Genomic DNA, 11,832 nt, shown 5'->3' with positions numbered 1-11,832 from the left:
GGACTTAGGCTTCTACTCACGTCGAAATGTGACCCTACGACTTGTCAACCGAGTGACTAACTTTCTATGAGGTAAGTTATATGCAATTGCAAAGGGTTGATCCGCGAAAGTTAAAATATAACCTATGTTTTATCTTCCCTCTTGCTTTCTTGAATGATTGAATTAAGATATACTAGCATCACACGAATATATATCTTGCACTAAAGTAGAGACTTAGTTAAAGGAAAAACAAACAGTTACCTAAACTGTCTTAATTCCATTGCCACCATTAATTAAAAGACAAATCTTTCCTCCCCATTCCTCTGATCCCCAATACCTATAATTTTTCAAATCTGTGGACCGGTAGAAATTTTGTGACTGTAATCAAATAATTTTATATCTTTATATTCATTCCATCATTAAGCCATTAGCTGCTGTGTATCTATGACCTGTCGGACAAATCGCAGCGTGAATAGAGGCATTAAAACTGAGAAAATGTCATTGTCAATGTATCCCATCTTGTCCATCAATGACAAAGATTCATTTCCAGCGTTGCCAGACCGTACCAAAAAGTACGGTTTTCCGTACTATTCATCACACAACCGTACCACTATCGTACCTCAGTGCAGACCGTACCTTTTTCGTACCTTTTCCATATTAGTAGTTTATTTTTCACTACACCTACAAAGGGTAAAAAACAATAAAAAATCGCCTTTTTATGTTTTGCTCAACATTCTGAATTTGTGTTCAAAAAACTTTTTTCTTCCAAACAAATAAGACTTAGCTGTTTGGATTACATTCATTGCCTTTCTTACTAAGAAACGATGAACTTAAAAAAAAAAACAAAATATAGTCTGCGGTCTGCAGGACTCAAAGAATTGGCGGGACTATCACCAAATGTCAAATAGTCAATCTGAAACCGAGATCGAACTAAATATTTAAAAATAACTTATTTTCACAAGTATGATTAGAATTTGGTTTTAATATAAAGTACTGTGTTCTGTTGTTCGGATAATCACATAACTGATTGAGAAAACAATACGAATCTCGAGACGGAAGAAAAGTTAAGTCAAGGTAAGTTGATGTTGATGATGGTTTGCATTTTTCATGCATGATTTTTGTTTGCATGGCAAGAAGGCAAAGTTGTGTGACTAAATGACAATGCTATTTCTTTTCTTATCACCACAGCCAAGGTGTGGTTTATTGCTCTTCATTCATTCTTATTAAATAGATACTGACAAACAACTTAAAATTTTGCAAACTATCTGTTCCGATCTGATGGTCAAGGGTAGAACTATATTTAATCGCCTTGGACGTTTGATATAATAAATTATTTATAGGTCGACCAGAAATATTGCAGACCTGTCAACGAGGGCGCTAATTATGCATTTTACACAATAACATTATACCCTAAACAGGATTGATAACTGATAGATACCTAGCGAAAAAACGACCCGAGCGAGATAGGTAGTACGGGGGCCGGCTGTCCCTTTTTAATAGGGCGACTTCATAGTCACGATAGAGGCGATTTGGCTATGTGAGACAAATTAGAATTTGCTAAGATTATTTAACTTTGTAAATTTGGAATTGTTTTTATATAACATATGCTATAAAAAACATTAAATGCTAAAAAGATGCTAAATCATCCGACGCCATGACATGATATGATTTTCAGGGTTACCATAAAAAATAAAAAAGCGAAATATAAATTTATATTTTCTTTTTGATTTAAAAATACATGCAAAGAAATTAATGCGATTGTTATTTGTTGACTTAACAATTGTTAAAATACCATAAAAATATAAGTGTTTCAATGAAATTTTTGAGTAGCCAAAACTGTTGATTAAAATAGTGTTCATTTTCGTAAATATATATTTTATATCAGTCCTTTTTTAGCAAAGCAACACCAAATAGGTATGTCATATTGAGTAAACTGTCAAATTGTCAAATATAATCAGACTTATTTTAGAAGATGTAAGAACAAGCAAGACCATAGAGCAACACTGATTACTGAATATTGTCGGGTTATGGTAACATTTTTTTTTAGCCTTGTTGCCAGTTATTTTTTTTTTTGTTGCTTTTTTTATCCGCAGTGTGGCAAAGTCTGCTATATTTCTGGTCGACATATAAAATTAATAATCACCACTAGCGTCAAAATGAAACAGATAAGTTTGATGCTAAAAATCCTGTTTTTTTAATGTTTTGTTGGGGTTGCCATCTTGTGAATTAACAACCGAATTTAGAAAATTCCGGAGTATTTACGTATATCACATAAATTCATTTAAGTAATTGGCTATTTGATAGTTGTAACGATGAAACATCAAATATGTTAAATATGATACTTGAGATAGCTTGTAACCAAAGAATAATGGCACAATAGATATCGCTTTATAAGAAATTTTAAATATTTTATTTTCGCAAAATAGATTTGTCTTTTTTATCTGTGGATATATTGTGATACGTCACATACATCTCACAGAAAATGTCAAGCAAAACGTCACCTGTCAGTTTCAAACAGCGTTCACTGATTGGCGAGAAATTGTAATGTGACGTGACCGGCTGTTTTCGCGCGAATTTAAAGTAATGAATATTTTTTTGTAAATATTTTTCCGAAGGCTGGCACGTAGCCAATTGTATGAATGCATGTGATTCTAATATTTGATATTCAATAATACGAAATTATACTTTGTTTCAATATTTTTGTTTCATAACTTTCTTTTCTACCTATACTTACCTACATTTTTAATAAGAAAATTATTAATATTGTGAACGTATATACTCTGTAAACGGTCAAAGTAAAAGTTTGCGGAATGCACAGAACACAATGAATCAGATAGAAATGAAGACAATTGAAAATCTAAGTTATTTAAATTGTTAGAACTTTCATGAACACATGGCGCCGTCACATGCTTATATCACACTAATATTATAAATGTGAAAGTTTGTTTGTTTGGATGTTTGTCCGTCAATCACGCTGAAACTACTTAACGGATTTAGATGAAACTTGGTATACAGACAGGGTAGGAGCTGACTTGGGTAATAGGATACTTTTAACGCGGGCGGAGCCGCGGGCGGAAGCTAGTAGCTTATATATTTATATTGTTTCTATTTAATGTCCCTTTCAAACTAAACTATATATCCGTACCTTACCGTACCTTTGCATGGAGCTGTGTGTGATGGATGGCATGTTTTTTGTCTAAACGCAGGTGTTGGAAAATGGACAGATTTATAACGAAGCGAAAACGTAGCCCTCCTGATAATAACAGCTCTCAAAATAGTAACCAGACTACTAAACCTGATCATTCAACTAAGAAGAAATGTTTAAGTCCTAGCATACCTGGCCCTTCATGTACTGACGCACTAACAAAACCTACCCAGCCACAAGAATCAAATCATTCCAACGGTTTCAGTCTGCTAGACAAATCAAATCCATCTTACAAAAAAAAACCACAAGCCTTACTTGATACTTGTAACGAAAATGAAGGAATCCAGATAGCAACAAGTAATGACGAGCATAAAAAAATTATTCCAACCAAATCTAAAAAAGCATCGGATAAGACTGAAAAACATTTATATGTTTTTAGCGAGAAATGGTTGGAAATTAAAGAACTCTCAGAGTGGCTAGTTTCAGACACAGTTAAAGGCACAATCAGTGCAAAATGCAAATACTGTCAAACTACGTTACCCAACCACAAGCCGCACTTGATACGGCACTCTGAAACTGATAAACACAAATCAATAATGAAAGCGATTAAATCCACATCAAATATTAAAGAATCATTAAAACCATCAGATGAAGATCTCTCAGCAAAAAGAGGTGAACTTAAAATTGCTGCAATGCTGGCTACAAATAATTTACCATTCCTCTTATCAGACACTCTAGTTAGCTTAATAGCGGACATTTGCCCTGATTCGAAAATTGCTCAGAAGATGAAGATGGGTCGTACAAAAGCAACAGCAGTTGTAACACAAATTTTAGGGCCCAGTCTTCGAAGTACTTTGCATGATTATTTAAAACAACTCGGTAATTTCTTTTGCCTAATAATGGATGAAACAACTGATGTTGGAACAAAAAAACAATGTGCGATGACAGTAATATATTGTAACAAAGAATTTAAAATAGAAACAGAATTCTTCGATTTGCTGGAAATGGCTTCAGGTACGGCTGATGACTTGTATAACGCATTAATACAGAGCGTTGAAACTAAAAAAATCCCACTAGAAAACTTAGTGGGATTTTCTTCAGACACGACGAACGTAATGGTGGGTGAATATAATTCTGTGTTCGCCAAATTGAAAGAAAGACTTCCTAACATAGTGTGTGTCCGCTGCTCTTGCCATATGATTCATTTGGCTGCCTCTAAGGCTTGTCTAAAACTGCCAAAATCAGTAGAAGATATGTTACGGAACATTGGTTCCCATTTCAGCCGCAGCCACAATCGACAACAGAAGCTTGCAGAAATGCAACGCTTCTACCAAACAGAAATTCATCAGATTCTTTTGCCGGCAACAACTCGGTGGCTTTCTTTGAAGGCATGTGTCGACCGAACGCTGGAACAGTATCCTGCCCTGGAAGCCTATTTCAGACTTGAAATTGTGGAAGATCCATCCAGAATAACTGAAAGTATCATTTCCAGTTTGCGTAACCAGTTTACAAAATTTTATCTCGAATTCATGGCATATGTGCTAGACCTGTTAAATGACTTCAATATTACTTTTCAGTCTGAATCGCCATTACTTCATAAACTGAAACCAGCCGTAGAAGGGCTCATCCGCACCATTGCAAGTAACTTCATTGATTTACATCACGTCAAAAACACGCCTCCTCTAGAGATCGAACATAAAAACCCAAGGTTGTACTTGCCTTTGGAAAATTTGTACCTTGGTGTTCTTGTGAACTCAAGCCTCAACGAGGTTGAAAATGAGGTTAGAAAAGAGGACCTGGAAAGATTCAAACTAGATTGCCTGGCATTTTATGTTGAAGTTATAGAACAAATAAAACAAAGATTTATATTTACAGACCCAATTTATGACATAATCCAAATAGTCCAACCAAAAATTATGAAATCCTTTGATCCACAAATGATAAATTCAATTTTAAACAGATTTCCTTTTTTAGCCCCCACATATCTGAATAAAAATGCATTAATAAACGAATGGCGGGAGTACTGTTTATTAGATCTGACAAGTTTGGACGACAGTATATCGATTCAAATGAATGCTGCTGATTTTTGGACAAAAGTGTTTAAATTAAAAGACATTGGTGGCACAGAAAAATTCAAAAATTTAAAAATTCTGATAGGATTTCTTTTAATTTTGCCTTTTTCTAATGCCTCAGTGGAAAGAGTATTTAGCAAACTAAAGCTGATAAAGACTGAACATCGGAATCGCCTCAATACCGAAACTATTGCCGCATTAATGGCTACTAGTTCATCTATACAACAACAAGGTGGTATAAAAAATTTTGAACCCAGCACTTTTATGTTAAATAAGAAGATACAGTACTCAAATTAATGTGATTTAGTAGTGAAGTGATACAACATGAAATTACCTCTTTTGTAAACTTTAAAAACTCATGATTTCGACATACCTAAATAAATGTTTATTGTATCTGTAGAGAAATATTACCAATTTTGTAGATTGAAATGAAAACTATTAACTTGCATTGAGCATGGGTGCAGGCTAAGTTACGTATTTTGGAATGAAGTAAAGCATGTCTACAGACAGAATGAAACATATCCAAACTATTGAAGCTTCAAGCATGTATTAGCAAGTTATTTATTTATAAACTCGTGGTAAGTTAAATTATTATTTTACGAGCATTTTTCAACATTTCAGCAAAACCATACGGATACTTCTGCAAGAACTAGATAATAAAGTAGAATATTATTACCGATTGCCAATATCGAACAAATTCATTTGTAAATCAATTATATTATATCGCTTTTTTCTAACCTATGGTCGCAGACAGCCAACTCGAAGGAAAAAAATCTAGTTTTTGCAGAATCCCGACCCAACCGTACCTTGAAGTTGAAAACCGTACTTTTTCAGAAAGTCAACAGTCCTTTTTTGGGAAATCATACTGGCAACACTGTTCATTTCTGCATACTGCATGTCAATCAAAGTTGCGATCGTAAATACAAAATTAAAGCCGAAAGCATGTGATTTAATTTAAAGAGGATTTATAGATTAACTTGTACCAGAAATATTTCATATATATATATTTTTTTTTTCCTTATATCATTTTATCCTTATTACATAAACGTAAGTACTTATGTCCATTCAAACTACTTAAATGCAACAAGATAACCATATGTCTAACCTCATTGCTTATCAAAATGATAAAAAAATCTTAATTTCAGATCATGGCTCCGAAGCCGTCAGCCCTTGCTGGTTTGAACTCGGTTGACCCTGATTCCGTTCAGTTTCTGATGTATACTGACGAAGAAATAAGGAAGCTTAGTGTGGTCAAGATCACTAACATTAATTCCTTTGATGCAATGGGAAACCCCACGCCGGGAGGTTTGTATGACTCGCATTTAGGTCCTGTCAGGGAGAGATTGGACTTATGTGCCACCTGTGAAAATCCATTACTACACTGTGCTGGACATTTTGGACATATAGAACTACCTGTAGTTGTTATCAATCCTTTGTTTTTGAAAAGCATTTACACTATATTCAGGATAAGCTGCCTCAAGTGTTTTAAAATTCAAATGGACGATAAAATGAAATTTCTGTTGAAGCTGCAGTTACAGCTCATTGATGCTGGTCATGTTACAGCTGCGTTAGATTTGGAAAACTTTTCTGGAGAAGTATTTAAAGTCGACACAGAGACTCGTGAACAAAAGACGACTAAAGTCATAAAAAAATATAAGAAATTATTGAAAAAGACAGATGCAATAACTGAGGTTTTCCATAACAAGAATACAGACAAACTGAGATCAAGAATATTAAATGGTTATTTTAAATCTATCAATATCGCCAAAAGATGTGTATACTGCCAGAACAAACTAATAAAGGTCACTACATCTGAGGGAAAGCTCATGTATAATTTGAGTGCTGAAGGTATAGTGGGGAAGGGAATAAAAATATTAATGCCGGATGAAATAAAAAAGTATTGCACTAACATTGCTGAAAATGATGGTGACATCTTACGTCACTGCCTCCCAGTCCTCAACATGTCAAACTGCCAACCAATGACTGATATATTTTTTATGACCTTGATTCCAGTACTTCCACCTTGTGTCAGACCATGTAATGTTCTACAAGGAGAATTGACTGAGCATGCACAAACAAATGTTTATAAAGCTATATTAGCACATGCTTTTGGCGTAAGGTCTGTATTACATGTTTTAGCATCGGAAGACCAAAAGAAAGCGATTGATGAACTAGATAGCAAACCTAGATTTGCTTATACTAGCATAAGTGGTGCTACTCCAGCTGAAAAATTGCACAATGGGTGGCAAGATCTTCAAAAAAGTGTCAATAACCTTCTCAGCTGTGATTCTCAAGGGTTCACCAGTTTAGGGTTGAAGCAGATTCTTGAGAAGAAAACTGGTGTTATTAGGATGCACATGATGGGTAAAAGAGTAAATTTTGCTGCCCGATCAGTAATTACACCAGATCCAAATGTGGACATTGATGAAATAGGAGTCCCGGATGCTTTTGCCAAAAAGCTCACATATCCTGTACCAGTAACTGAATTTAATGTTGATGAACTTAGAAAAATGGTTATTAATGGGCCTAATGTGCACCCAGGTGCTGAAAAATTAGAAATAGAAAATGGCAGAACAATAAGGATTCCAGCTGATTCAATTCAAAAAAGGAAAAGCCTTGCTAAGAGACTGCTTACTCCTGACGAGTACAAAACATCTGGCTTAAAGATTGTACATAGGCACTTAATTAATGGAGATGTCATGATATTGAATCGTCAACCTTCTTTACATAAACCCAGTATGATGGCTCACCGAGCTAGAATTCTGAAAGGAGAAAAGACCCTAAGATTGCATTATGCAAATTGTAAATCATACAATGCTGACTTTGATGGTGATGAAATGAATGCTCACTTCCCTCAGAATGAGATAGCAAGAAGTGAAGCATATAATATCATGTCTGTAAGAAAGCAGTACCTTGTACCGAAGGATGGTACGCCATTGAGTGGTTTGATACAAGATCATGTAATATCAGGAGTAAGAATGTCTTTAAGAGGTGTATTTTTTTCTAAAACAGATTATCAACAGTTAGTATTTCAAGCTCTGACTAACCACAGAGGTGAAATAAAACTCCTTCCCCCAACAATTCTTAAACCAAGACAGCTGTGGTCGGGTAAACAAGTACTATCTACGATTATCATCAACAGTATACCAAAAGGTAAGAAATACCTTTCAATATCTGGAAAAGCAAAAATTAGCTCTAAGGCATGGTTGAAGGAAAAACCAAGACCTTGGAAAGCTGGTGGTACACCTTTCATTAAAGAAAATGACATGTCTGAAGCTGAAGTTATTATCAGAAATGGAGAATTACTGTGTGGAGTGTTAGATAAAACACACTATGGTGCTACACCTTATGGTTTGGTGCATTGTATGTATGAACTGTATGGAGGAGATAGCTCTAGTGCACTGCTAAGTTCTTTTTCAAAAGTATTTACATTTTATCTTCAATGGATAGGATTTACCCTTGGTGTAAAAGATATTTTAGTTGTTGATGAATCTGATCTTAAAAGAGATGATTATATTCGCTCAGTTAGAGACTCTGGGAGAGTTGCTGCTATCAAAGCTACTGATCTTCCCCTGGATGTAGATGAGGGCAAATTAAAAAATATAATTGAAGAAATGCATACTAAAGATCCGAAGTTTAGAGCGAATTTGGACAGACAATACAAAACAATGCTTGACTCTTACACAAATAATATTAATAAAGTTTGTCTCTCTGAAGGATTACTTGAAAAATTTCCATACAACAACCTTCAGTTAATGGTTCAATCTGGTGCCAAAGGTTCCACTGTAAATACTATGCAGATTTCTTGCTTGTTAGGTCAAATTGAATTAGAAGGGAAAAGGCCGCCGCTTATGATATCGGGACGCTCCTTACCTAGTTTCCCACCTTACGACGTTTCACCCAGGGCCGGCGGATTTATTGACGGTCGTTTCATGACTGGAATTCAACCCCAAGAATTCTTTTTCCACTGTATGGCAGGTCGTGAAGGTCTTATTGATACAGCCGTAAAAACAAGTCGCTCAGGTTATTTACAAAGATGTTTGATCAAGCATCTTGAAAGCTTGAGCGTAGGGTACGATCATACAGTCCGTGATTCCGATGGCAGTGTCATTCAGTATGCTTATGGAGAAGATGGTCTTGATGTTTTGAAATGTCAATACTTAAAACCAGAACAACTGAAATTCCTTGATGAAAATTCGGGCGCTGTTATTGCGGATTCTGCTATAGATATGCTTAAAGAAGAAGCAGATCCAAAATCCATAAAAAAAGCCAATAAGTCGTTAAAGAAATGGAAAAAGAAATTTGGCGATCCCCTACGGAAAGAAAGAGCCAGTGGCTTTATAAGATTCTGTGCGCAAGCTAAACAAGATATTAAGCTTTATGATAAACCAACAGATCAAACCAGAGATCCTTATTATTGGGAGTTGGAGAAAATGTGGAGGTCACTAGAAGAAGAAGATAGAAAACAGTATGAACCAAAGTCTTGCCCTGACCCAATACCTGGCAAATATGCCCCAGATTATAAACTTGGTGTAATAACAGAACAATTGGACGGTATAATACAAAGTTATCTGAAGAATCGTCAAGTAAATATGTACGACGTTTGTACTGATAAAGAAAAATTTGTCGAAGTGATGAATGCTAAATACTTAGCATCAATGGCAGCGCCGGGTGAGCCTGTGGGGTTGTTAGCTGCACAATCTATTGGAGAGCCTTCCACTCAGATGACACTGAATACTTTCCATTTCGCCGGTCGGGGTGACATGAACGTGACCTTAGGTATCCCACGTCTTAGAGAAATCCTGATGACTGCATCTGCTAAACTTAAAACTCCGAACATGGACATTCCTCTCAGAAGCGACATTCAGAACGTGGAGAAAAAAGCGGAGCGACTGAGACAGAAACTGAACAGGGTAACTGTCGCGGACGTTTTAGAGAAAGTGGACGTAGAATGTGAATTAGTAACTCGGCCAGAGAGGCAGTTGAAAACGACTATGAAGTTTACGTTTTTGCCACACTCTCAATATCGCTCTCAGTATGCGGTAAAACCGCCTCAAATTATAAAGCACATGGAGAACAAATTTTTCGCTGAGATGTTCTCGATTGTTAAAAAGCAGGCGAAAGCGAGTGCTGGTATTGTGTGGGCTTCGGAGAAGAAGAAAGAGCGACGTAAGGCGGCGGCTAGTGATGATGAAGATGGAGAAGTGAACGCGCCGACTGAGAAAGTCAACGTTGACGACGACAGCTCGGATGACGAGGCTCCTAATGAAGATGATGATAATACTGATGTAAGTTTATTGCATTGTTAATATTTATTAAGTATCCTATCTAAGATATTGTAAGTTTTATTATGGGTTAATTTTTGGAAAAACTGAACCATTCATGAAAATTATCTGCAGGTGTTTCATATGTATTTACCACGGGATAAGCCGTAGCAGGCACGGTGTTCGTGGGCGTAGTTAATATTAATTTTGAAATAATGTCATCATTATTTATTTTATTACATCATTTATAATATGTATTAATTATATCATCAATAGTTTCATCATAGTCCTTCGAGACATACCTTGAGGCTGTGGTATTGATACCACAGCCCTGCATTTGGTGGAAGTCAATAATCCATATCTATACAAACTAGCTTCTTTGCCAATATCTGACTATTTAGCATTAACCAGAATATATTTGACAACTTTCAGACTAAAATAAGGAAGAAGAGAAATGAAGAACAAGAATATGAAGATCCTGAATCGGGAGAAGAAGAAAAATCTGACGACGAAGCGGAGTTGGTCGACGAACCAACTGAAAATATTGAAGAAAAACCATCAGAACTCGATATCACCGCTAAAGAACTAAAAGTTATGAGCGACGTTGTGAACAGTATCAAGGAGGCGAAAAATTATTCGTACGACACGAAGAATCACCTCTGGTGCGAACTAACAGTTATGTTTCCTATCGCCTTCTTAAGAGTTGATTTGTCCCAAGCAGTGCGCGATGCGGCCACCAAATCAATAATCCATGAGGTCAAAAACATCAAAAGAGCTATAACGAACAAAGAGAAAAATATGCTTTATATCAAAACAGAAGGTATTAACATTCTACAGATGTTCAAATACAACGATTTGCTAGATTTGAATAAGTTGTACAGTAATGACATACATGCGATCGCGAACACGTACGGCATAGAAGCAGCGAACAAAGTGATTATAAAGGAAATACAGAATGTATTCAATGTTTATGGGATTGCTGTTGATCCGAGACATTTGTCGTTGATAGCAGATTATATGACGTTCAATGGGGTTTTTGAGCCGATGAGTAGAAAAGGAATGGAGGCATCTTCTTCTCCACTACAGCAGATGTCATTCGAGTCGTCCCTGATATTCTTGAAAGAAGCAGTTTTGAATGCGAAGAAGGATAATATACGTTCGGCGTCCAGTTGCCTGATGGTAGGACAACCTTGCAGATATGGAACCGGTTCCTTTAGCTTGCAGCATTGTAGTGAAATTAAGTGAGTGTGAATTCATGATACTATATTTATATTTTTTATGGACCAACTGTGATTAGAATTAAAAGTAAAAAAATATATATTCGTTTTATTTTAAAAAAAGGTATATTCAAAATATTTTTGTGAGTGAGTGA

The 11,832-nt window shown here is 35.7% G+C and overlaps 2 protein-coding genes across 3 annotated transcripts; both read left to right on the top strand.

The window, feature by feature from the left end:
- Positions 1-717: 717 nt before the first annotated feature.
- Positions 718-6,078, top strand: LOC106135800 (uncharacterized). 2 transcript variants are annotated; one of them, XM_060947196.1, is made up of 3 exons: positions 718-1,053; positions 3,186-5,774; positions 6,031-6,076. In XM_060947196.1, exon 2 carries the CDS (start codon positions 3,196-3,198, stop codon positions 5,491-5,493), a length of 2,298 nt encoding a protein of 765 aa, XP_060803179.1. In that variant the 5' UTR covers positions 718-1,053; positions 3,186-3,195; the 3' UTR covers positions 5,494-5,774; positions 6,031-6,076. The 2 variants fall into 2 exon arrangements, 1 of the variants encoding a protein (XP_060803179.1); XR_009657111.1 differs by lacking the exon at positions 3,186-5,774 and having other exon boundaries at positions 5,984-6,078.
- On the top strand, positions 6,079-11,776 carry LOC106139011 (DNA-directed RNA polymerase I subunit RPA1). Its single transcript, XM_013340343.2, has 3 exons — positions 6,079-6,243; positions 6,342-10,484; positions 10,893-11,776. The coding sequence occupies exons 2-3, from the start codon at positions 6,345-6,347 to the stop codon at positions 11,703-11,705; spliced, it is 4,953 nt and encodes a 1,650-aa protein (XP_013195797.1). The 5' UTR covers positions 6,079-6,243; positions 6,342-6,344; the 3' UTR covers positions 11,706-11,776.
- The last annotated feature ends 56 nt before the right edge of the window (positions 11,777-11,832 follow it).

This window comes from Amyelois transitella, chromosome 13 (genome assembly GCF_032362555.1).
Source record: "Amyelois transitella isolate CPQ chromosome 13, ilAmyTran1.1, whole genome shotgun sequence".
NCBI lineage: Eukaryota > Metazoa > Arthropoda > Insecta > Lepidoptera > Pyralidae > Amyelois > Amyelois transitella.
This window is presented reverse-complemented; position numbering and strand designations above follow the sequence as displayed.

Bases quoted from the DNA above. Each gene is read 5' to 3' on its own strand.
- LOC106135800 (XM_060947196.1), top strand. From the start codon at position 3,196: ATGGACAGATTTATAACGAAGCGAAAACGTAGCCCTCCTGATAATAAC.
- LOC106139011 (XM_013340343.2), top strand. From the start codon at position 6,345: ATGGCTCCGAAGCCGTCAGCCCTTGCTGGTTTGAACTCGGTTGACCCT. The intron at 10,485-10,892 runs GTAAGTTTATTG...GACAACTTTCAG, and splicing joins AAGATGATGATAATACTGAT to ACTAAAATAAGGAAGAAGAG.